The sequence below is a fragment of the Bos grunniens genome, chromosome 16 (genome assembly GCF_055505025.1).
Source record: "Bos grunniens cultivar Pamir isolate PY7600 chromosome 16, Bosgru_T2T1.0, whole genome shotgun sequence".
Classification (NCBI taxonomy): Eukaryota; Metazoa; Chordata; class Mammalia; order Artiodactyla; family Bovidae; genus Bos; species Bos grunniens.
In genome coordinates, this window is record NC_141180.1 from 245,061 (window position 1) to 271,175 (window position 26,115).

Genomic DNA, 26,115 nt, shown 5'->3' on the forward strand with positions numbered 1-26,115 from the left:
GCCCACCCTGTGGGTGACAGCTCCCAAGCCAGCTCCCGCCTCCTCCCATCCAGCCCCCTCCCGCAGCCCTGATGCATCTGAATCTTTCTATCCTCTGCCTTCCGCACACCTCGGTGCTCCTTCTCTTCCCTCTTAAGACACATGTGTTCTGACCTCATCGTATGACTTGTGGGACCTCAGTTCCCTGACCAGGGACTGAACCCAGGCCCCTGGCAGTGAGACCATGGAGTTCTAACCACTGGTCTGCCAGGGAATGCCAAGACACGTCTTAATGTGTTAAGAATAATTACTGATATATTAAGGGCATCTTACCACCTTACTCGTTATCACGTAAGTAATACCTGGATACGCTCTCCTTGTAAAAACAACCCCAGCAACACAAACATACGGGAAGAATTAATAAGCCCCTGGGTGACTCTCTTCCAGCAGGAACCACTGCTACAGTTTGGAGACTTTCCAGAGCTCTCTGAAAACATTTCATATAGGTATTAGTACAGTGCTCATACAAATACATGGTTTTGTGGGGCATCTTTTGCCATAACTTGGATCACAGTGTGCAAATTGTTTTGCAAATTTTATTTCTGTTAATGCAGAGCAATAAGACCCTGCAATGGTGTCGTGTAGGCTACTAGCTCCTGTGCAAGTTCCGGGTGGAGAAACGCTGTATCTTACTGAGGTCTTGAGAGTCTAGCTTGGGCTCTGCTGTCTGTCACATGGGCAAAACTGACTATACAATTTTCAGGGGCTTGTGTGAAAAAAATGTGGGATCCCGTGTTTAAAACTTGTTAGGAATTTGAAGATGGCAACAGCAAAGCATTAAAGTGCACACGGATCCTCCTCAGTGTGGGGTCTGTGTGACCACACAGGTCTTCTGCCCATGAAGCTGGCCAGCCTGTGGGTGCTCTGAGTCCACGCGTCCTCTGTCCTGACCACGGACATTCCTGCCGCGACTGCCACCTTGGGCCCTGTCCCTGGAGTCCGTGTCCAGCTTTCCGCAACTGCGCTCTCTGCTCCAAGGCCAGAGTCCTGGGCCTTCTGCCTCCAGCAGCAGCAAACTCCCGTGGTCCGTGCCTGCCGGTAAGCATTTCCGAGGGGGTCCCCACAAAGAGCGGGGGTGCTGGCAACATCGCCCCGAGCCTCAGGTGAGGGTCCTGTGGGAGGTGAGGTGCACGAACCGCCAGCCGAGAGCCCCGAGTTCGAGTCCAGCCCTCCGGCTCAGCTGCTCCGGGTCCCGAGTGGTGCACAGCTGGACTTCCTGGCACCCCAGTTTCCACCTCTGCTGAAGCAGAGAATGAGGTCTGACATTCTCCCAGGCCACGCCAGATCTGCACAAAGGTGACGCTAAGGGGCTGGCATGGTAAAAACTGACTCAGCTACCCATTTCACGCTCGAGACAGGCCTGAGGCAGGCACCGCTCTTTCCATGTCAGACAAGGGAGTTGAGGCTCATTAAAGCAACGGAAAGAGGAAGTGTCCAGGGGCGGACGCGTTCTAGAGCCCACTGTGGTCACGGCTGCACACCTCTGCAGACACAGCACAAGCCATGGACCCGCAAGCTGACGGGGTGAACTTTCAGTATGTCAGCTACACCCCACAAAGCCACAGGAGCAGAGAGAAAGAAGGAAGCGTTTGCAGCCGGGGGGGGCGGGCGGGGGGGTCGCAGAGCGCGGCCGCCCCACCCCCTCGCTCTGCGCCCACGAGCCGGGAGCGTGGGCTGAGCCCCGGGCTGCCCGCCTGCGAGTCCACCTCCAGCGCCAGCTGGCTGGAGGACTCGGGCAAGACCGCGGCCTCAGTTTCTTCACGTGTAAAACAGAGACGAAGATGAGAGCGCTGTTACGGGCTCAGGGCAGCGGCTGCCCCCAGCAGAGCTCTGAGGCCTGGACTGTGATGACCGTCTCAGATCGGCTCCAGCCAGAGCCGGGCGCCCGAGAGGGGACCGCCTCCGTGCCCAGCCCATTCATGCCCGGCAGGCCCTCTCCTCCCGGCATCTGGAGAAGCCATCTTTGGGCAGACGGGGGACATAGCTCACTTCCTGGGATGGAGAGCAGCATCTTCCCGCAGGCGCCTTCAGGACCCCAGGAGCTCAGACCATCGACACTGGGCCTGAGGCTGGGTGGCCACTGAGGGCACACCAGCCACACCCACGTGCCCCCACCCACGGGCGTGACGCCTCCCCCCTACCTCACAGGTCAGGCCGGAGAGGACAGGGCTTGTTAGCAGACGGTCAGTCTGAGCACGGAGCACACAGGCGGTTGGGGGGTGGGGACGGCGTCAGACGTGTTTTCTGTCTGACACCCACGTGTCTCCTGTATGTACTTGGCCCGTGGGACCCACCGTCTCCCTTCCGCTCTCTCACTGAACACCCACCCAGGCCCTGCTGGGGGCGGGGTCCCCCGGTGTCACCTGCTCACCGATGAGCACACAGAGGTTCTGGCAAGGGCTGGCTGAATGTGGACTCAGTCCTCTGATGCCCGGTATTTTTCCACTGTCCTTCTGAGGAGGAAGCCAGAGAGTCACTGTGACGCCGTTGATCCCGTGCTCAAGGAACAAAGGCACGCGCTGTGCTTCCACCCCTGCCCTGCAGACCGCCCTGCACGCCTAACAAGGTACAGCAGGCCTCGCGGACCACGCTGGGTGTGGGCGCTCTGGCCCTGCAAACCCCTGGGGTCCCAGATGTAACACCAGTGAGCATCGGTCCTCAGGGCTCAGGGGGCAGGAGGCGGGCGGGGCCGCAGGAAATCAGGCCGGACCTGCAAGTGCCTCTCAAGCCACTCTGAGGCTGTGGGGGTGACAACAGGCTGTTGGGCTGACTTTTTAAAACCCATTTGTCACATTGACGTTAATCCTCTTGTTAACAATCTCCTGCCCTGATTCAGATCAGCCCTAAGCTGGATGGAGGAAGGGGCCAGGGCAGCTGTGGGGCTTAAGGAGTCTCGGGGAGGTCAGTAGCGTTTGGAGGACTCCTGGGGTGGGGGAGGGGTGGTGCTGAGCCTGAATCCCACTGTCTCCCTCGTGGCAAGCCACCCCACCAGGCACCACTCCACTCCCCTCAGCCTCCTCTCCCGGCAGCCAGGCCCTTGCTTTTGCTTCTTATTGATTTTCATATTTAAGGAAAATCCATTTGCTTGATTCAGAGCAACTGAGTCATCATGGGGTTTGGAGGAAAAGTGCTCACAAGGCAGGCGCTTGGCAAAGGCCTCTCCTGGGCGAGGCGGGATCTCGCTGCCCACCCAGACGAGGCTGCATCCATGGTCCCGTGGCTCCCCACACGCGGCCCTGTCCCGCCATCTCGCTGCCCACCCAGACGAGGCTGCATCCATGGTCCCGTGGCTCCCCACACGCGGCCCTGTCCCGCCATCTCGCTGCCCACCCAGACGAGGCTGCATCCATGGCCCTGTGGCTCCTCACACGCGGCCCTGTCCCACCAACTGGGCTCACATAGCTTCCGCCCCGCGGCAACTCAGGCTTGGTCCGCTCCTCCCTGCTCCCGTCTGTCCACGTGCTTCACCGTCGAAGGTCCACACCAGGACATGGAGAGCAGGGCTGGGGACTGGTATGATCAGCCACTCACAAATGGGAAGGAAATATTGACCCCACAAGGGAAGAGACTTCATCCTCAGGAAACCAGGGCTTTTGCCTTCTCCCCCATTCAGCACCCTGGGAACAGCATCTTCCTGACAGACCTGTGTGGGCGGGGCCGAGTGCGTCCTCAGGGTGAACTAGAGGGCCGCTCAGGGTCTGCTGTGTGGTCCTTGGTCCCCAGGCCTCAGAGGCAAGGAGCTCAGCCAGCCTATCCTGTGAGCCTTTGAGACAGGACAGTGCTTCTTCTAAAAGAACCAGGCTCCCCTTTGCAGGCCGGGGGACCTGTGAAAAGCAAGAGATGCCAGTTAGCCCATCACTGAATGCCAAACTGGATGCAGGCTTGCAGGACTGAGAGGTCAAAGAAACACCAAGGTTTCCCAAGCAGTGCCAGGTAGTATTCTGCATGTGCCACCTAGATTATCATGCTTAATCCTCCCAACAGCTGGACGAGATGGCAACTGTTATTACCCCATTTGACAGATGAAGAAACCAAAATGGTCAGAAAGAATCCGTTCAGGTTCCCATGGCTGGTGAGGAGCAGACGGACTTGAGCCAGGCACTCTGCCTTTACATCCACTCAGCCATTACATCCTCAGGGCAAGGACTCGCCTGTGTGTCCCTCTGGGACAGTCTCTCTGTCCCTCTCCCCACCAGAACAGACAACTCATTCTTTCATAGGCAAAAAAGACATCACAATCATTTTCTCTGATCAGTTTAGAGCTTCCTCGATGTCACAGGCAGCCCACCGCCTCATGCGCCTTTATCACCCTCTGTGTGCTCAGCCACTGTGACCCGAGTGACTGGCTGGCCGTGGCTGGGCAGAACTCTGCTGACCCTCTGCCCGCAGCGGATGTTGCAGGCGGACGTTCGGGGACCTCCCAGGGACCTGGCCCCTGACAATGTCAATCTGCCTGTTCTTTGGAGCTGGCCGCCTCTGGTCCCAGGCTGCTGGCTCCTTGATCCCACAGCTGCCTTTCTCAGGGGCCAGAGGCTCCAGAAGCTGAGGCCACCTGACCTCCGCGAGCCTCCCGGGAGGCACGCGGCCTGGCCCCTACTCCAGCCGGTCTGAGGGTCCTCTCGTTTCCTTTCCCCTTCCTGCCCTCCTCCTCGTCCCAGGCCCTAGAAGGAGGCGGGACAGGCCAGGGTCAGGAGGTGGGATGGAGTCCAGGCGGGAGTTTCACTGAGCACAGCTACTTGCCAGGCCCTGCTTGAGTCTCCCCGCCCCTCTGCCCTCGCGTCCCACGCCAGACCTAGGGGCAGAGAGGAAGGAAGGGGGACCCGGGGGAAGGGCGGGGGGCGACCCATCTGTCCCGGCGCCTCCAGACGGCTGACGGCGGGGCGGCCGCAGCCCGAGGGCGCGCGGGGCGGGGGCGGCGGGTACCCCGGCCTAGGAAAGGCCCGATTGTGCGGAGGCTTCCTGCCCCCCACCCAGCTCCGCCTTTCTGCGGCCGCGGAGGCGGGACGGAAGGCGAAGGCAGGAAAGGGTTACGGGAATAGCTTTCCAATGACAAAGTCTGGAAGGCCCCGGCGCCTCCGCCCCTCTGTGGGTTCGACTGGCACAGCGCGGGGGGGAGCTGGCGCTCGGCGGCGCAGCCTCCGCCCCTGGCCCGGGGAGGCAGCCGGCGTGTGCCCGGGGCAGCGGGTCAGCAGGCTCCGCCCCGCGCCCGGCCGGGACGCACTTTGTTCGGGATGCTGCCTCTCTCCGCGCCATGGGCCCGGCGCCGGCGGCTGCCCTAGTGCCACCCGCGGCCGGAGCGTGGACGCCGAGACTCCACGGGGCTCGACCCGGCGCGGGAGCCCGAGAACTTTCTTGCGGCGCGGTCCGGATGCGCAGCTGTGCGCGGCGGCGGCGCGGAGCCCGGGCCCCGGGGCGCAGGCGCGCGGGTGAGTGGCCGGCGCGGGGACCGGGCGGTCGCCGGGCGGGGCCGGGGGTCCTGTGGGGCTGGGCACGAGTCCCGGGAGGTGGTCTTGCGCCCGCGGGAGGCTGCGCGCGGGGAGCGGGAAAGAAGCTAGAACAAGCACCCGGGAAGGTCCCCGCGGGGCTGCGCGTCTGTGCAGGAGTCGGCTGGTCGGGGGCCGTCCCGGCCCACCCCGTCTGGGCCGCGTTTTCTTTCCCTTGTGGTGTAGTTTAAAGGATGTTGAGATCCTACGATCAGAGATACCGGGCGCTATGTTACTACACACACAGGCACACACACACACACGCACCCTGCCGACATCCTCTTCCATCCCAGCAGAGCGCGGTGAACAGCCGGGCAGGTGACCTTGGCGGCTGTTCCAGAAAGCGTTCCCTGGCTCCGGGATGCGCAGAGAAGTGCCCTCGGGCCAGTCCTCGGAGGCCGGCCTTGGCGCGCGCCTGAGATGGCTTCCCGGAGCCGCCGGACTCAAAGCCCACCTAAGGGTGTGTGGTCCCTGTGGTCCCCTTCTGTGCTCATAGCCACGGAGACTGGGCGAGGATAAGGAGCCGGACGGGTCTGCTCGGGCCCAGAGGGGAGGCGGAGGGGCGGGGTGCAGGAGTGACCCCCGCCCGGCAGACGGGCTCCTCGCCCCAGCGCAACTGAGGAACCTCACTCGGCCTGGGGGAGTCAGGGGACTTTGTTAAGAGATCCTGGGGCGCAGCCGGCGCCTCGTCCGGGCCGCGCATCCCCGCGGCAGTGCCGTTTATCTGGCTTCCTGTTTCAGCTGTTGGGACACCATTGGCTCGTTCAAATTCAATGCTGAGGAGCCTGCGGCCTTGTTCGAGCCGCAGAAGCAGAGAGTTTGCCAGGGTTTGCCTCTTGTGAGCGTCTGGTTCTCCAACGCGGTGTCCCCTGCAACTCACTTCTAATGGGGCCGCTGCCTTCGCACAAAGAACCCTCCCCGAGTGGGCGGAGCTGCGGGTCCCTGGACCTGGGCTCCCTTCAGGTCAGGCAAGAGGACTCCAGCCTGCTTATGCATGCTTTGTTTTTCTTCCTGCTTTGAGTTTGGGTTTGTGAGTCTTTGGGATTAAACTTGGAAATGAGACCAGGAATCACAGTGACTGGGTTTCCTCCCCAGACAAAGCGGCACAGAAGTCTGGGCTTTCAGCAGCGATTTGGGGGGAAAGTTTTTGATCTGTTTGTAGTTCTGTGTCAGCCTGTGTTGCTCACTCCCTGGATAACCTGGGGGCGGGTCGTTCCTCATGTCCATACTGGGGAGGACACATGAGGCTGTTCTGATCGGTGCTCCAGCCTCTAGTTTCCCGAGCTGCCCAGGTTTAAAGGGAACAGCCCCTCCCACTGAGCTCCCCGTGGGGGCGTTTCACATTCTGCTCTGTGTGTTTATCTGCCCTCCTGCCAGCTTCTGTCTGACCACCTATAAGGCCCAGCACCTACCAGGCACCTTGTAAGTGTTTTCCTTCCCTTCCCAAACCCGGCCCCCTCCTGAGCCCATGGCAGCGTCTGGCGTCAGCCCAGCTCTGGCCCCAGAATGGCCTGGAATAGAAACATCTCTTGTCCATCTTTTAAAACCCTTCTCTCTTCCTCTTTTCATTTTCCATCAGTATCACTTCCCTTCTCTTTTAAAGTTCTTTTGACTTCTTAATGGGTTTGGCCTTTAGGAAAATGAGTCAAAGGGGTCTCTTCCCATGCTGGCCCCTGCCCTGCCCGCCCTCCCGTCCACAGAGGGCACTCGGGGGCCCCTGGGAGGGAGCAGAGCGGCTCCAAGCCGCCCTGCCGGGCTGCAGACACAGCCAGGCAGGCAGGGCTCCCTTGTGCTGGTCCAGGGCACCTTCTCTCCCAGCCAGTCACCTGTGTACATCAGAGCGTCTCTCTTCCTGGTGTCTCCATCCACAGAGCTTAGCAGGTGTCACACAGGTGTAGGCAAGAGAGAGGAACAGAAACAAGGGAAGGGAGACCATCTCCATGGTGGAAGCAGCCCCCAACTCTGAGAGTCTCGGGACCACAGAGAGGGAACTGGGAGATAACACTTCATCTTTCTGGCCCTGAGTCACAAAATCATCTTTAAAAACACCTCTAGTTCCGTCTTCAACTTAAAAAATCCCCACCAACTTCTCAAGTGGAAAACACCCCGCTAAGAACAATTTTTTGGGCCTGCTTTGCTCCTCCCTGCTCTGGGGAAGGCTGATTCAGGTCCCGTTTCCTCCAATGGGCTTGGAATTTTGCTCCCAGTTTCCTGTGACTCTTGAGACATGAAGGGAGCTGGATGGCTCCTGGGTCCAGAGACCCAGGCTACTTGGGCCTCCTGTGGGTGTAGCCCACGCCTCCTGCCCGTCCGTCCCCATCAAGCGCATTTGCTCTCCTTGGTTGTAATGAGATGCGCTAACAGGCATGAAAAATTAAAGGAGCTGACACAGGCTCCCCCAGCAAGGACCGTGAATAACGAGATGTTTCCACCTCAAGAGGCCGCCAGACTGCCCTAATGCTCAGACCTCAGACGCTCTGAAAGCGTTCTTAAGTGGCCTTGTTTTCTTAATGTCGTCTTTGGATTATTCACTGCCAGCGTACAGAATTGCCGCTGACTTTTGGGCTCTGATCTTGTCCCCTGAAACATTTGTTTCTTCGCTCTTGTGGCTTCTGTGTGTGGATTCTTTGGGATTTTCTATAGGTAGGGTCGTGTCAACAGTAGAGATAGATGTACTCCTTTTCCGTGAAGATGGCTTTTATTTCTGCTTCTCCCCTAATCGCCCTGCTGGAACCTGCCGTGCAGAGCTGAGCGGCCACGGTGAGAGCCGGCAGCCCCGACCTGCTCCTGATCTGAGAAGGAAGCTTTCAGTCCTTACCACAGATTACAATATTTGCCGTGGGTTTTTCATAAATGCTGTTTGTTGTGTTGAAGAAATCCCTCCTAATCCAACTTTTCTCAGTGTCTTTTATCAAACACGGGTTGGATTCTGTCAGATGACTTTTTCTGTATCAGTTGAGGTTGTCGTATTTTCTGGTACGTCACACTGATTGTTTCTATTGGGTTGATGTTCCCTTGAGTTCCTGAGAAAAATCCCTCTGAAACATTTTTTTTTTAATTTTCATTTCTTTTATGTAAAAAACTGAAGAAAATTTGACCAAGTGCTAACATTTTGTAGTTGGGTGGGTTGGTGCATGTTTATTATATTCTTCTTTATAGTTATTAAACTTTAATGTTAAAACTTTATTGGGGTTCAATATATATAACATAAAATTGACCACTTAATGACTCTAAGCAACTGTTCTGTGGCACTGAGGACATCCCTGCTGTCGTCACCGCCGCCACCAGAGCTAGGGCTCCTCTCTGTAAACGGCCGCCTCGCACGCTCCTCCCCTCCCCGCCCGCCCCCACCGACCTGCTTTCTCCTGTGAATCTGAATACTTTGTAAAAACTAGAAAGGTCAGGACTTGGAGGCATCAGGGGGTTAAAGGACCCCACCCCACCTCCAAAGGGAGCATCTTAGAAGGGAGCGTCTGACTCAGGTCTTGCTGACTTAAAAACAGTGTGCCAACCACTGTCCCCACGTCAGAGACACGACCAGCCCAGGTGTGCACACGAGCTCACCCAGGCGTGGACAGCAGCTCACCCAGGTGTAGACAGGCGCTCACCCAGGTGTAGGCAGACAGGAGCTCGCCCAGGTGTAGACAGGAGCTCACCCAGGTGTAGACAGGAGCTCACCCAGGCGTAGACACGAGCTCACCCAGGCATAGAAACAAGCTCACCCGGTGTAGACAGACAGGAGCTCAGCCAGGTGTAGACACGAGCTCACTCAAGTACAGACGTGAACCGACTCTGGGTCTTCCGGGGGCCGGAAGGACACAAGGCCACCCCGGCATGAGCTGTGTTTCTCTGGCTCGGTGGCAGCCTCACTGGGACCTCAGACAGGACGGGTCCCGGGGCTTCCCTCAGCTTGGAGGTGGCTGCCTCGGTGATTCTGGTGACAGTGAGGGGGAGTGGCTGAGCCGATTTCCTCCCCGGAAGCCCGGGCTGGTCACTGCTTGCAGTGACGCTGCTCCTCCCCATCTGGACAGTAAACTGAGCCACTTTTCATCCCTCCCCAGATTTTAAAGTCCATTTGTAAACAGAATAAACACCAACTTCTGTAGAATTAAACTCAGAGCTGGAAAGAACCATGTCTTGGAGCCCCGTATTTGCCTTCCAGACATCACGGGCACCTCTAAACCCTCCCCCCAGGGTCCTCAGGCCGGGACCCCTCTGTGGCCTGGGAACCCCCGCAACGGTGTGCTGAAACTGCCTGGTTCTGATGTGGACGCCCTGTTAGGCTTCCTCTTGGATTAATCTGTGGTGGGCATGACTGCCACCCGCTGGTGGAGATCCCAGGTAAAGGGGCCTCCCCGATGCACCCCCGAATGAAGCAGGGCTAGCGGTAAGCCAAGCGGAACAGTGTGGCAGCCATTTGGGGTCTGGACGTGGTGCCGGGCGTGGCCCCGGGCTCTTCCTCCAACCCGTCTCCTTCAGATCGCGCTCACTGGCGTGATCTCCAGAACCTTCTGGGAAGATGGGTGTCGTCACAGCAGGAACTTGACCGTGAAGCAAGGCAGATTGGGAGTCAAGGTTCAGGTCTTGACTTTGCAGCGAAGTCCTCGGCGTACGGTGGATAGTCCACAAATGTCCACCATTAGGATCATACTCTGCCCCCGAGCTTGCCAGTGCCGTCCACGGGACACAGGCAGACCCGGCCGAGGCCCTGCTTCTCCCCAGGATGGCATGGCGAAAACGCCTGTCTCCTAAGACGCTGCTCCCCACGCTCCTGGTCTCAGCCCGCCCCTTCCATCACCGTGATCCCCGTGGTCTGGCCAGGCTGGGAAATCCCCTGGGGGAGCAATTGGGTGGTGGGAGCCATGGAGCCTTCCCCTTCCCCGGGTCGGTCACCCACAGGCCAGCTGGGACCCCCCGCATCCAGGGGAGGCGGCTCTCTGCTCCCGCTCCTCCACGTGCCCTCCTTGGGCATCATGGCTTGTCAGCCAGGCGAGGCCGCTGTCCCGCCGTGGGCGGTGCCCTCAGGAGCTGGGTGCAGCCGGAGGGCAGGAGGCCAGGGTGGCGGGCGTCCTTTGCTCCTTGCTGTTAGCGCTCCTCCCGCGCTCTGCAGGCCCCTAGTTTTGCAGACCCGGGCAAAGCGTGGAGTAGACCCTGAGAGGTGACTGTCACACCGGTGCTTCTGCCCAGCTCACTGGTGCAGATAATTGAGTTAGCTGGGCAGGAGGCTGGGCTCCAGGCGCCGCTGAGATGCCAACTGTTCTGTCTGCTCTCCTTGGACAAAGCAGACAGCTGACCTGCCGCCGGGCGCGGCCCTGGCTGGGACCCACCGGCAGCCGCCGACCTGGCCCCGTCTGGGACGGTTCTGGGGGTCTCGGCCCTCCCCCACACCCCACCCACAACACACACACCCTCGGGGGACGGTGGCAGCTGTCAGGTCAGGGCTGGCCCCGATTCCTCGGCCCTGGGGGCATGGTGGGGCCTTCTGATGTGGGAAGGTTTTTTCCTGATAATGTTTCATTTTGAAAAGATGTCCAGTCAGTAGAGGCCAGTGACTGGCGCAGGGCACGTCTGGGCTCTGCCACAGTCTTGCTCCGAAGCTGCCTCCCTCTCCACCTGCCCTCCCACTCGCTCGGGCAGTCTCCCGAGCCACAGCCCACGCGCTACCCGAGGGCAAGGACCTACAGCCCCACAGTCACCCCAAATGTCACCAAACTGACACGTGTGTCCCCCACAGTCACACGGATGACACTGAAACACGTGTGTCCCCCACAGTCACACAGATGACACTAAACAGACACACGCGTGTCCCCCACAGTCACACGGATGACACTGACACACGTGTGCCCCCCACAGTCACACGGATGACACTGAACAGACACACATGTGTCCCCCACAGTCACACGGATGACACTGGGCTGACACACGTGTGTCCCCCACAGTCACACGGATGACACTGACACACGTGTGCCCCCCACAGTCACACGGATGACACTGACACACATGTGTCCCCCACAGTCACACAGATGACACTGGGCTGACACACGTGTGCCCCCGACAGTCACACAGATGACACTAAACAGACACACGTGTGTCCCCCACAGTCACACGGATGACACTGACACACGTGTGCCCCCACAGTCACACGGATGACACTGACACACGTGTGTCCCCCACAGTCACATGGATGACACTAAACAGACACACTGTGTCCCCCACAGTCACACGGATGACACTGACACACGTGTGCCCCCACAGTCACACGGATGACACTGGGCTGACACACGTGTGCCCCCCACAGTCACACGGATGACACTGACACACGTGTGTCCCCCACAGTCACACGGATGACACTGAACAGACACACATGTGTCCCCCACAGTCACACGGATGACACTGGGCTGACACACGTGTGCCCCCCACAGTCACACGGATGACACTGACACACGTGTGCCCCCCACAGTCACACGGATGACACTGAACAGACACACATGTGTCCCCCACAGTCACACGGATGACACTGGGCTGACACACGTGTGCCCCTGACAGTCACACAGATGACACTAAACAGACACACGTGTGTCCCCCACAGTCACACGGATGACACTGACACACGTGTGCCCCCCACAGTCACACGGATGACACTGAACAGACACACATGTGTCCCCCACAGTCACACGGATGACACTGGGCTGACACATGTGTGCCCCTGACAGTCACACAGATGACACTGAACAGACACACATGTGTCTCCCATAGTCACACGGATGACACTGGGCTGACACACGTGTGTCCCCCATAGTCACACAGATGACACTGAACAGACACACGTGTGTCCCCCACAGTCACACAGATGACACTGACACACGTGTGCCCCCACAGTCACACGGATGACACTGACACACGTGTGCCCCCCACAGTCACACGGATGACACTGACACACATGTGTCCCCCACAGTCACACGGATGACACTGAACAGAGACACATGTGCCCCCCACAGTCACGCGGATGACACTGACACACGTGTGCCCCCCACAGTCACACGGATGACACTGGGCTGACACACGTGTGTCCCCCACAGTCACACGGATGACACTGAACAGACACACATGTGTCCCCCACAGTCACACAGATGACACTGACACACGTGTGCCCCCACAGTCACACGGATGACACTGACACACGTGTGTCCCCCACAGTCACATGGATGACACTAAACAGACACACGTGTCCCCCACAGTCACACAGATGACACTGACACACGTGTGCCCCACAGTCACACGGATGACACTGACACACGTGTGTCCCCCACAGTCACGCGGATGACACTGACACACGTGTGTCCCCCACAGTCACGCGGATGACACTGACACACGTGTGCCCCCCACAGTCACGCGGATGACACTGAACAGACACATGTGTGCCCCCCACAGTCACACAGATGACACTGACACATGTGTGCCCCCCACAGTCACATGGATGACACTGAACAGACACACGTGTCCCCCACAGTCACATGGATGACACTGACACATGTGTCCCCCACAGTCACGCGGATGACACTGACACACGTGTGCCCCCCACAGTCACACAGATGACACTGGGCTGACACACGTGTGTCTCCCACAGTCACACAGATGACACTGACAGACACACATGTCCCACACAGTCACACGGATGACACTGACACATATGTGTCCCCCTCCACGGGCCGTGTTCACGTGCCCCAGTTCTCCCTCCAAAGGGCCGTGCCTCCTTCCACCTGCCCTGTTGGGGTCTGAGCTATGGATTTCTCTCCCGGAAGAAGAACTGTGGTCACGACCCCTTACACTGGCCAGGCGTGCCCTCAGGGCAAAGCGCTCTGAACTGAGCTCACAGCCTCTTAGTGAGATGGGCACTGGTCTTCTCCCCGTTTTACTGGTGAAGGAGCTGAGGGTCAGAGAGTTAACCAAATGGTCCCACCAGGACCAGCGGCTCCAGGCTGCATGCAAGTGAGCGTGTATTTGCAGAAAGTCTTGTACATGTCTCTCGCGTTCCTTATCTTCCCCACCTTGCCTTGTGAGGCCTGCTGTGCCGCCCCCTGTCTCACCAAAGAGGAGAGTTGAGAGGGTGCAGACCACACTCACCAGCCCCAACCCTGAGCGTGACCTGCACTGTCCTCCTGAAGCAAGTTAAGTCTGGGTGGTGGTCTCTGGGGAGTTAAGTGCGGGTGGTGGTCTCTGGGCGATGGAGCATCAGGTGTGGCCTTGGGGAGGGGGCAGGAGGGGAGGGACAGGGTCCCCAACACGCTTGTCTTGTTCAGGGGCGGTTCAAGAGTCTTGTCGAACTGTCCTAAAACAAGAGACCGAAGCTCAAGACTATAGGTGGAAATAACCAGTAAGAAGAATGAAAATCAACCTTTGGGAGGAAGAGACGCAGAAAGAAGTTCTTCTTTCCTACCATTTTGTGCTGTGCTGTCACTTCAGTGGTGTCCGACTCTTTGCGGCTCCTCGGACTGTAGCCTGCCAGGCTCCTCTGTCCATGGGATGCTCCAGGCGAGAATGCTGGAGTGGGTGCTGTACCCTCCTCCAGAGGACCTTCCCCACCCAGGGACTGAACCTGTGTCTCTTACCTCTCTTGCACTGGCAGGTGGGTTCTTTACCACTAGCGCCACCTGGGAAGCCCTCCTACGACTTGGTCGGATAACCGTGGGTGTTTTCTAAAGATGGCAAAACAGGGAGTCAAGTTATCGGCGTATCGTCCCGGGTCGTGTCGGTCATCCCCAGAGAGGTGGCCGTGGCGGCTCCCTGGGCAGCAGGCTGGCCTGACTGGTGATGCTAAGCCTAGGCCCCAGGCCCGCTGGGCACTCTCACCAGCCAGAGCCCTAGGACTCTGCACCACACTCTGCACCCCCAAAGGAGCACTAGTATTTTCGTTGCAAAAAATTTAAAAACACCTGTCAAAGTCTTTGGACATTGGCAATGCATTTCTTAGTCATTTAATGTAGGCTATTTCTTGGTAACCCTGAACCTCAGCAGAAACTATTGTGAAGTGAGAAAACATTTACCTACCACTTATTTTCAAATATAATGCATTTTATGAAAAGTAAATTTAATTATCGATTCAGTTGGCACGATGTTAGGATTTATAGATGCAGTCACTTCGGTTAATTTCAGTTTTTGCAGTTTTATTTTGTATTTTGGAACCTAGGTTCCCTTGCAGGCCTCTGAAAGTCTCCTTGACCCCGGGCCTTCTGTTTTAGAAGCTGGTGGGGCTGGTGAGTGCAGAGGTAGCCCTGAAGGACGTGCCGTGAGGGCTTGTGGCACGCAGACCCTCAGGGCACACTGTGTGCAGCTGTGGCCTGACCTTGTGCATGAAGCTGAGCCAGCCTGGAGCCCCACGGGGCTGGTCCCGCGTCCCCAGCTGCCTCTTTCTGAAGCCTGCCCTGTGGAAATTCCTCTAGTTTTGTGAGCGGCTCCCGCAGGTTGACTTCCCATTCCAGGATCTTGTTTGCTCCCCCTGGTACCCCCGAGGAGGCAGGACCTACGTCCCCTTTCTGCAGATAGTGAAGCCAGGACCCAGAGAGGGTCGGACTCCATGGACATGAGTTTGAGCAGACTCCGGGAGATAGTAAAGGACAGGGAACCCTGGCGTGCTGCAGCCCATGGGGTTTCAAAGAGCTGTGCATGACTTAGCGACTGAACAACACTAACAGAGAAGGTAGGTAACTTGCCCAAAGCCACACAGCTCTAGGGAATCGGGTGTGCCTGGGACCCCTGTTCTTTGCGGCGCCCTGCCCCCAGCCTGCACAGCCCCGGTGGGCAGCGTCTTCAATGGCCTGTGGACGTGAACTGCAGACCTCATGTCTGTTACACAGGGGCAGGACTCTCTCACATCGGCTTTTTACTAACTTTGCTATTACGTTTACTTTGACAAGTGCTTAAGATTTGTCCTCTAAGAGCAGCTACTTAACCTTATCATCCCTGCAGACTTCACCCAGTTAGTCTAAGAACACTGCAAAAGCATATATTTTGAGTTCTGTTTCTCATTTTCTCCTCAGAGTTGAAAATAACCATTTTGCATGAATTTAGTTGTGCTGTCTGGCGATGCAGTGAGCACTCTGGCCTGTCAGCTGGCCTGGAGCTGATGCCCCAGCCCTCCCGAGTCCCGTGAGCCCAGGTCTCTCCACTGCCACCCAGCTCCTTACCACGTGTCACCACAAGGCCTTGTCCTCTCAAGACCATGTCATCCCGAGTCACCCCATCTCCTCGTGCTGGCCGTGGCCCCTGGGGGGCCCAGAATGTGCCCCAGGGTTGGCGTGACTGGGGAGAAGGTAGAACGGGTCCCACAGAGCCAGCCACAGGGGCCAGGACACCCAGCCCCACGTGCAGCGGAAACAGAGGCCTCTGTGTCTGGGTCTGGGAGGGGCGATGGGCCCACAGGGCTGGAAAGGCAGCCCAGGACGGAGGAGAGCCTGCTGGGCTGGACTTGGACCTGGAACAGCCTGAGGGTCCTGGCTCAGTTGGGTCAGGAAATCCTGGCTCACGGATGCCTCAGGGGACACGGTGGGGCATCCATAGCTGGGCGGTCACGAGCTTCTGTCCCCTTTGCTGGGTGGTCCTGGGCGTCCGTCCTTCTCCCAGGCGCCCGTCCCCTCTCCCAGGCACCCGTCCCCTCTCCCGTCCCCTCTCCTGGGCATCTGTCCTCTCTTCCGTCCCTCTCCCAGGTGTCTGTACCCTCTCCCGGCCCCCGGCCCCTCTCCCAAGCGCCTGTCCCTCTCCCGGGCACCCATCCCCTCTCCCAGGCACCCATCCCTTCTTCCATCCCCTCTCTTGGGCGTCCGTCCCTCTCCCGGGCGCCCGTCCCTTCTCCCAGGCACCCGTCCCCTCTCCTGGGCATCTGTCCCCTCTCCTGGGCATCTGTCTCCTCTCCCGTCCCTCTCCTGGGCGTCTGTCCCCTCTCCCATCCCCTCTCCCAGGCCCCCGTCTGTCTCCCGAGCGTCCGTCCCCTCTCCCGGGCATCTGTCCCCTCTCCCAGGCATCTGTCCATCTCCCGGGTGCCTGTCCCCTCTCCCAGGTGGTCCTGGGCATCTGTCCCTCCCCCGGGCGGCCGTGGCCATCCGTCCCCTCTCCTGCTCACAGGAGCCCCTACTCCTGGCTCTCCCTGGCCAGTGAGCGGTCCCCCCACTGGCCCTGATTGTCACCTTGGTCTGGGCACCCCATGCCACCCCCAGCGCCGTTGCACGTGGTCCTCAGAGGGCAGATGCCGCTGGGCCAGGTGTTGGGGCCAAAGCACGTTGGCCACAAATGCTTGGCTGCCCAGCCCCGCGGACCATGCTTCTGGGTGGATTACGCCTGGGGGTGTTTATTTGTCCGAGCGGGGCAGGGGTGGGGGGCCTTGGAGGGCCCTGGGCCCCTGGGCACAGCCTGTGCACCCCCCGGCCCCGGCTGTCTCCAGGCCCTCATAAATAGCCCTGGCTTCGCAGGGAGGGTTCACGGGTGTGGCTGAGGCAGAGGACACAGGAAGGAAGACTTGAAACGACGAGCTCAAGCCTCAGGAACCGAAGTCCCAGTGTGGCCGTCACCGTGGGAGCAGGGCGCCAGGGAGGGCGGGACAGAGCCCAGTGTCTGAGCCAGGAGGGCCGTGGCCTCTGCCCGCCTCACCCGCCTTGCGTTGGGAGGTGCCCGCTGCTGCCCTGAGCCGGCCGGCCGGGCCCCGAGCAGAGCCTGAGTGAGACCCGGTCCAGAGAGAAGCAGGAGGACCCCCTCCCCACCCCGCCGTCCATGGCCCACTTCACAGCCCGGGCGCTCCTTTCCCTCCAACCCAGAGGGAAGGGACCCTTTCCTCCTTTTCCCTGTTCGCCTGTGTTTTCATCGAGGTGTGATTTACATGCAGTGAGACGCACATTCGTAAGTGTCCATCTGCTGAGCTGTTAAGACAGAGCGCTGCTTGGTGACATCGCCCCAGTGCAGACCCAGGACGATTCCCTCGGCCCGTCCCCGTCCCCGCCGTCAGCGCCTCCGCCGTGGGTTCACTGCTGTGCGCTTGTTGCCGTGGACTCCACGAGCCAGACTGTGCAGCGGGCCCGAATGCGTCTGGCCTCCTCCACTCAGCGAGCGGTTTCTGAGCCTCATCCGCGCCGAGGGGCGTGCTTTGCTAGTTCCCACTCCTGCCGTGGGGATGGACTCAGTTGTTTGTGGGGCAGCTCCTGATGCTTTTCCTGCCTGGGGAGTCACACCCACCCTCATTGAGAGGCTCTCAGGGTGTGGGACTGAAGACGAGCTGGAAGTCTTCTCTTCTCTCCCGGAGCAGAAGGTTCAGACCGAGGCTACAAGAGGGGGTCCAACCGGGGGTCCAAGCTCTAGCTCAGCCCCAGGTACTGGAGGGGCCCCAGCCTGTGCTCTGGGCTCCAAGGGGAGCCTCCCACTGGACTGATGGATGGAGCGGATGGGCTGGCAGGCCTGCTGTCAGCCACGGGCGGCTGCTGCGGGGGGCAGCCTGGTGAGAAGGACCCTCGGAGGGACTCCTCCCACGAGAGCAAGCCCGCTGCCCTGACCGCGGACCCAGGGGAGGCAAAGAGGGCCGGGCGCGTGTTGGTCCGCTGGGCCTGCATCACACGGTGCCAGCAGCGGGGCGGCCAGAGTGGACTGCTGTCTTGCGCAGGGGCTGAGCGCTGGCCTGCGGGGCGGGGCCAGGCCCCCTCGCCTGCCCTGCCCCTCCCAGCCCCCCATGTCCCTGGCAGCCCGGTGCCCCCGGCTGGCAGCTCCTCACTTGGTCTCTTCCTCCGTGCTCAGGGCCGCCTCCTCCCTGCAGTCCTCGTATCAGGCTCCGACATGTGTCTGTGTCCAGGGTCTCCCTCTCCTGACCCGGGTGCCCTGCTCCAGGGTCACGACCACTCACGCCTGCAGGGGCCCTGTCTCCAAACGAGGTCACCCTCTGAGGCGACGGAGGTTAGCATTTCGGCCGTCTTCTGGATAACACGGTTCAGCCCCTAACATCCCGCCTGCCTCGTGCCGCAGGATGAGGCAGGATGATGCCAGGTCGGTTGTCGCGGTGGCCTGCAAGGCCCGCGATGGTGGCACATGTACCTTCTTGACAGACTCCCTCCTCCTGCCTCCGTTTCCTCGTCAGAATCGGTCTCCGGGTTCTTCTCCAGGTGTCAGTCCCGTAAGTCTTTGCTTCCGCAGTCCTGAGAGTTCATGTCTGGGGACTGGGGGAAGCTGTGGGGTCCCCGACAGATGCAGAAAAGCTGAGGGGACCGGTTGGTGTCTGAGCCCCGCCTCTCAGGCCTGCCCTCGTCCCAGCATCCTGCTTCCCTCCTCAGGGTCGGACCCTCACCCGACCTGAGGCTTCGCCTGCAGCCCTAGCCATCAGCCGGCCCCCAGTGAGGCGCTATAAATAACACTTTCCTATCCGGAGGCCCTCTTCCTGCAGGAAGCACAACGGCCTGCGGGCAGGAAAAAGGTGTTTCCGGAAGACAGGCCAGAGGGGGAGACGCTAGTGGTCCCTGGCGGGGAGGAAGGCCCCGGAGGTGAGCGAGCCGGGGGTCAGCAGGCGGCCCAGGGTCGCTGGGGGCTGGTGGCGGCTCTGCCAGCTGTGTGCTCACGAGGACAGGCATGAGAAGGTCCGGAGGGTGGGGCACGGGCTTTCCGGCCGAGTGGGAGGGAGGTGCCGCGTTCACTGACACCCCAGCGCTCGGTCATTCACTGAGCACTTGCTGGGGCAGCGCTGGGCCTGGGATGGTGCTCCAGGCTCGGGGACGACACTGGTGGGAAAGCAAACCAGGGTTTAACCGTGGGGGGATCCATGCAGCAGAACAAGCGCAGGGCTGGCGGGGGCGATTGTAGCCTCGTGGGGGGCGGGCTCCCAGGACTGAGGCCGTTGCAGGGTGGGGTGGGGCGGGGTTTCAGGCAGGGCCAAAGCCCTCAGCCTCCTGATCTCCATCCTCCTGGCCCAGACCTGTCCCGGAGGGGGGCCTCTGGTCAGTGGGGGGTCGGTGGCGGGTCTCCGAGCAGCCCTTCTCCTCTCAAGGCCCTGCCCACCCCGGAGGCCGCCTCGGGTGTGCTGCCCGCTCCTGGATGGCCGACCGCATCCTATGCTGGAGACCCATGAGGGGCCCTAGTGCCGCCTCCTTAGAGAGCCCCAGAACAGTGTCACCCCTGGGGGACAGGTTTGACCCTGCTTGTGCCGCCCCGGCTCCCAGCAGTGGTGCGGTCACCCGGCCAGGCGTGGATCATGAGCTCGTGCTCAGCCCCGCCTCCCTCTGCCTGTGGTTTGGGGAGACTCCCGAGGCTGGGCTGCATGCTGTCCAGGCCCCTGAGCCCAGCCCGCAGGCTGGCGGCCAGGCTGTCCTGAGACGTGGGCTCCCGAGCAGGTGAGCTCAGCCAGGGCCCCGTCTGGCCATGACGCAGGCCCTTAGGCCTCCAGGCAAGGGTTGCCTGCAGAGCCGCGCCTGCTGCTGGGGTCCCCGGGGTCTTACCACCCTTCCCCTGCTGGAGGTCAGTCTTCCTGTGTCTCAGGCAGGTGAGCCGAGGACCACGGGCCTGAGACACCATATGGGAAAGAAGGAGCCACTAGGGCCTGGGGTGGCCGGCGGGACAGGCCCCTTCCTGTGATCACCTGAGCACCGTCAGACACACGGGCAGGGAGGCTGGGGAGGGCCAGGGAAGGCCGGGGAGGGGCAGGCACGTCCACCTGGCCTGGGCTTTGGGGGAGGATGTGGAGAGGCCTCCTGTTGGGGTTGGAGCCCGGGAGGGCAGGAGGGCGTGGAGCCCTGTGGGTGGGCAGGAGGGCGTGGGGGTCACTGCCCAGCAGGGAGTGTCCCATCCTAGTTGGCTGGGCTGGTGGGGATGGGGCAATGACGCCCAGCGTCCACTCGGGGGTGAGGCTTGTCTCTGGAGCCGAGCTCCCCGTAATTGGGCTGGTCTCGGGCACCCCGCTCAGGCCTGGGGGAGCACCTGGGAGCCGCAGAGGGGACGGTACTGCCAGGAACTGGCCCCCGGTCAGTCCCACTGCCACACGGGGAGCTCCCAGTCTTGCTGGAGGAGTGGCCGTGTGCCCTTGGAGGGCTGGACACGGGGCTGCCTGGAGCCCCGTGCAGGGCGGGGAGGCCCTGGCTTCCTGTAGAGGAGCTGGGAGCAGGGCGTTGGGTCCCCACTGGGTGGAAGGGCCAGTTTGTGGGGGCTGGAGGTGCGGGGGGAGCCGTCGCCTGGAGCTGTGGGGTCCCCCTCTTTCAGGGCTCCATTTGGGAGCCCCTCGGAGCAGGGTCGTGCCTGTCCACGCCCTCCCCAGGTGGGGCCGGGTGCTGTGTGGAGGGTGCAAGGCCCCAGGCAGGACGGTCACCCTTTGTCTGCAGCGGCTGCGTCTTCCCGCCGCTGCCACGAGAGGGCGCAGCCTCCCACAGAAGCGGGTCCCATCGCTGTGTGGACCACAGGCCGCCGGGGCCTCGGCAGCTCTGCGCCTTGGGGGCTGGCGGCAGCCCCGGGCGTCCCCTCCTCCACCACTGCCTGCCGCCCCGGAGGCGTCCTGGGCCAGCCCAGCGGCCCTGTATCTGGACCTGTTCAGGGCCAGGGGGCGACGCAGCCTGCGGGAGGCAGGTGGGCTGGGACTGTGCCACCCAAGGCCTCACCCCACAGAGCGCCTGAGGGACAAAGACCCCCTGAAACCCGGCCCCCCGGCCCTGCAGGCCGGGTCAGTGTCCCCCGGGGGCCCAAGGCCTCCGCAGCCCAGGTATGTGGCTTCGCTGTCCCTTCCGCCCCACTATGCAGGGCCACTTCTCTGGACAGAGGGCCTGGGCAGCATGTTCTGAACCCTGAGGCCCGGCCACGCTCCGGTCCAGCCCCGCGGGCACACAGCCGCCCCGGGCCTGGGGTGGGTTAGCGCCCTGCTGCACTCCCAGCCCTCGTTCCCTTCGGGGTCCGAGGGGGCGTCCGTCCAGGGGCTGTCTTGGGGCTGAGTGGGGGTGGGGTCCTGGCGCCCTGAACCCCCTCTTGCTGAGACCCCCGAGTCCCTGCTTTGACCCTGGGAGCCTTGGGAGGCCCTGCTCTGCCCCGAGTCCCCGCTCTGTTTTGAAGGATGGTGTCGGTAGCCCCTTAATGCTGGCACCATGGGAGTGGTCAGTCAAGGACTGTCCTAAACGAGGTGAGGTTTCTGTGCTGGGAGGGTGGTGACTGTGGATGGCAGAGAGCAGGGACCCCCAGCCTCGAGGAAGAGAGGGGATGAGGGGCCCTCCCTGCCGGGCATGCGTCTGGTTCTCCTTCCTGCTGGCCCGGTGGCCGACAGGTGCGTCAGCCTCCTGGGCTTAAAGATTGACCTGCAGGGCGGCTGGCCTCACTCTCCATCATCTGTGTTTCTAGGTTTTCCTTCTGAGTCTCTTTGCCCAGACGGCAGGCACTGTTGCGGGTGGGATCTGCCTCCCGCGTGAGTTTAGGGGACTCTCCCTGAAGGAAGGAGTTCCCGTGCCATGAGCCTGGGAGCAAGATCTTGAAGATCAGAATAAAGTTCTCTGAGAACTGAGAGCCATTAAGTTTGAGAGCTGCTGGTGGGCTGAAGCGAGCCCACCTCGGGACCTCAGCTCAAGGTGCTGTCGGCAGGAGGGGCTTCCGCAGGCGGGGGTCTGGGAGGCAGATGCCGGGCTGGGAGCAGACCTGGGAGGCTCTGATTGTGGGCCCTGTGACTCGACCCGCCCCCGTCCCCAGCAGAGCAGCCCCTCCGCAGCGGGCCGCACCTGGACTCAGTGGCTGGCCTGGGCTGGGAGTGGGGAGGCCAGCTGCATCTCGGCAGGAGGAGCAGAGGGATCCTGGCGGGGTGGCTGCTTTGTAACTGCCTGTGGCAGCCCAGCCCCAAGCTGCACTTGGGCAGCTCACAGGCATCGGTACCGGGTCCCTGGGAGCTGGGTTAGGGCGGGCTCTGCGCTGCGGGCGGTGGGGGGGAGCGGGCCGCTTGGCCAGTCCTGCCCCGGTGCTCTGTCCGGGTCTTGTCTGTAAGGAAGCAGGGGCCCAGGGAGGAGGTGGGCTCTGGGGCCACGACCGTCGTCTGGATCCTGGACCCCTGTGCCTGGTGACCGCAGCTCGTGGGCTCTGTCGTATGTCGGCCTCCTCTTCTGAAAAGTGGGTGAAGGCTGCACAAGTGGTGGGCGGTCAGGGAGGTGATGCATGGGCCTCGTGAGCGGTGTTTGCTGGGATGGGCGGCCTGGGCCCTCGACTCAGCTGCCCTGACCCGTGGGGAGTGGCCACCCTGTTCAGAGGTGACAGGCTGGGCAGAGGGCAGCACAGGGGAGCTGCCCTGGGCTCGCTCCTGAGGAAACAGGCAGGAAATGTGACCCGGAGGAACCCCTCGGAGAAGCTCAGACGGCAGAGGGCTGTCAGCTCACCCCACGGGTGGCCTCTGCCCACCCGTGGTTTCCTGGGGCAGCCAGGCGGGGCGGGGGGTGGGCACAGAGGCGCTGCCTGGGGGCGGAGGACCCCAGCAGATCCCGCAGGTGCGAGGGTGTAGCAGGGTGACCCCTGGAGCCGCGAACCGGAGGCTGGTGGAATTGGATGCCTGGGGTGTGTGCTCCAGGCCTGAACCCCCCCTCCCCGACTTCTCTGAGCCTCCGTTTCCTCTTCTGCAAGGTGAAAGCACAAATCCTGTTTGAAGGGACGCCTGAGATTAGGGACCACAGGGGAGCTGCAGGGCAACCAGCAGGCTCTGCAAGCCGCCCACCCATGGGGCCAGGCTGAGCACGAACTCTGGGGGTATCTCCTAGGGTCGGGGCCAAGGTCAGGGCTCCTCCTGCCCCTGCCCCTCCCCACCTCGCACGGGGGACGTGTCCCAGGGGGCCGACCCCGCCCGCTGGGTGGCTCCCCACCCCTCTGCACCCCCGTCGTCCCCGGCTCTGTAGATGGGGGCTCTGGGGGACCACCAGGCTCAGGCCCTGAGTGGCTGGGCGTGCTCCTCAGGGGCTCCTCGCTCGGCAGCTTCTGAGGAAACTTTCCTCCATTTCTGAGCAGCGGCAGGGCCCCGGGCCCTCCCCACGCCACCCTGTCTTTGAAGCTGGGAAAGAGGCTCTGCTGTGAGGGGTCCGTGTGATTGGATTGGGTCCCCCTGGATCACCCAGGGTCACCCATCACTGGTCTGAAACCCGACCACATCTGCCAAGGCCCTCGTGTCGGGGGACATGCTCATACGCTCCAAGCATCAGGGCTTGTCGGGGTCCTGGCCCCTGGCAGGTGGTGGTGGTCCCCCTCTCAGAGTGAGACTGAGGGGTGCGTGAGCAGGGGCGGGGGTGCGGTGGGCGTCTGGCTGCAGCTCGTCGCCCTGCGGTGCCCGGCGCCCGCGCCCTCACGGGTCTCGGCAGCCCCAGTGCCGGGCCGGGGAGACACACAAAGCGCCCTTGTGCTATGCGGGGGCGGCTGCCAGCCGCGGGCACGGGGCCCGGCGCGCTCTCCCGGGGACGTGGCGTCCACCCAGACCGCAGGGGAACAGAAGGGCCCCTTCTCCAGGCGGACCCCATGGGAACTGAAGCCCCTCTGTGGGGAAGAATCCCTCTCTTGTGAGCAGCCCTGCTGTTTGCGGAGCGTTTCACAATCGTTTTTACTAGCGGAGCCCCTGGGACCCAAGCACGATGGGGGCTGTGCCCACCCCCCCTTCACGGTGCCCACAGTCAGGCTGGACCCCCAGCCCCGGGGTGGGGAGGGTGAGACCAGCCGTCAGTCACCAAGTGCGCCAGACCCTCCCCCGCCCCCAGTTCATTGAACCGAGCCCAGAGTCAGCACCAGGGTGCCCGCCCAACATTCCTCTGAAAGATGAGCAAGAAACGCTGCCCTGCCACCCTCAGCTTCTTGTGGTCCTTCTCACAGGCCCTGACCCCGCCCCGCACCGCCCCGTAGCTCAGGGGTCTTCCATGGCATCTGGACTCCCCCCTACCTCCCCCCTAGCCACTGTCCCCACCCCCAGCAAACCCAGGGTCTGACAGCTTCATTCTGTTCTCCGAGGACCCTCGCCTCGCCGCAGGGAGCACCAGCAGCTGCGTCCTCACCCGGCTCACACTGGAGACCCATGCCAGGCCCACCGCCTCCAGGAAGGCCACCGCACCCTTCCCTTGGGTCCCCCAGCCCCTGAGCACCCAGGGATGCTGCTCAGGGCTCGCGGCTTCGCACCCCTGCTCAGTACTTCAGCTGCGCTGCTGCCTAGGGGGGTGTCCCAGCGACCGGGCAGCCTGTGCCTCGCTCATCCAGGTGCTTGCCCCCCAGGGCTCTCTCCCTGCCCACCGCAGACCCCCAGGGACCCTACTTCCCTTGGGAGTCAACCGTGTGGTGCCAAGACTCCCCGCCGTGGGTCCTTCCCCCTGAGTTCTAACAATTTTCCTTTCTCCGGGTTGGTGGAGCCCCAATGGGCCAGTAGCACAGTGCTGAGCAGCCTCCCTGCCCACCCCCTGGAGGGACTCTCAGCTCCTGCTGCTGTGTCTTCTTTTTCTGGGAGAGCTCCTCTCTCACTTCACGTGTATGCCCTGCCTACAGTTTTGTGTATTTGTTTTTTGCTTAATACTTGCTCAGGCGTTTTCCATCTCAATCAAAGCTCAGAACACACCCTTTTGCACGCTCTTTCCTGTTGGTGTTCCGCAGTTCGCTCACCCGCCTGTGATCCCAGACCACCGAGCACCGGCTTCATTAGTCGGGGCTCTGGAATCGTCCCCACCCCACCCCCCAGCCACCGGAAGACAGGAGGTGACCAGCTGCCCTTCCCGGGACGCTGATTACGATCTTGAACCGGGCGGAGTTTGGAAATCAGTGTCCGGGCCTCCCCACCCTTCCCTTCCTGCCGGTCGGTCACACAGGAAGCTGCCGGCCGCGGGGGCTCACGGGCACCCCACACTGCGAGCGAGCGGAGAGGCAGCCTCTGGGGGCGCAGGGGGGTGTTTCTGTAGGCTCTCTGGTGGGGCATCCCAGACCTGAGCCACCAGAGGGGTACTGACGGGTGAACGGGCCTCGTAGCCTGCTCAGGGGAGAGGGGCCTCCATCACAGGGCTGGGGGGGGGGGGGCAGCCACTACTCCGCTCGGCCGCCGCGGGGCTGAGACGGGTCTCAGGGTACATCCTGTCTGCTTCAGCCGGCAGTCAGGGGCGCCTGCGTGTGCAGTCAGCGCCGATGAGCCCTGTCAGAGGAGGCACTGCGGTCCCACAGAGAGCAGGGGCGATGGGCCTGGAGGGCGTGCGGGGGCGGCTGCTGCGGGCCCCTCGCCCCGCCCAGGCTGAGCCCCTGGTGCGGCCACATCCCGGGGCAGCACTTCTTGTCCCGGGCTGGCAGGTCCCGTGGGGAGACCTGGGCTGTTAACCCAGCACCAGCTCCTAAGGCTGCGGCCTGACCCCATCGGAACGGCCCTGTGCGCGGGGGCGCGTCCGGCGGCCGTCTGGGCCTCTGTGCCGCGCGCACACGCAGGGCCCCGAACGCGCCGCTACGTGCGGGGCGGGGCAGAGTCGGGTTCCCTGAGGACTGCCGCAGGGCGTGTGGTTCCACCTCCTGGAGGCTGTTTCCTCACTTGTAAAGCCGAGATGTTAATCGCTCAGTCAAGTTGTTAGGACTCAGCGAGGTAATGCAAGCAACACCCGGGGCACAGGGCCTGCCCAGGGGGTGCTCA

General features: G+C 61.8%; 2 protein-coding genes across 6 annotated transcripts in view; both read left to right on the forward strand.

Moving 5' to 3' along the window:
- The first annotated feature begins 5,167 nt into the window (after nucleotides 1-5,167).
- The window catches only part of NAV1 (neuron navigator 1), a 199,133-nt gene continuing 178,185 nt past the window's right edge, over nucleotides 5,168-26,115 (forward strand). For 4 of the 5 annotated variants that reach the window (XM_086342973.1, XM_086342975.1, XM_086342980.1 and 1 more), the window contains exon 1: nucleotides 5,257-5,465. The gene's annotated coding sequence lies outside the window, so the exon portion shown is untranslated. Of the gene's footprint in view, nucleotides 5,466-26,115 lie in introns of all 5 variants that reach the window. The other variant, XM_086342972.1, reaches the window with a different exon arrangement.
- On the forward strand, nucleotides 20,088-21,433 carry LOC147355973 (uncharacterized). Its single transcript, XM_086343000.1, has one exon. It carries the CDS (start codon nucleotides 20,216-20,218, stop codon nucleotides 21,305-21,307), a length of 1,092 nt encoding a protein of 363 aa, XP_086199126.1. The 5' UTR covers nucleotides 20,088-20,215; the 3' UTR covers nucleotides 21,308-21,433.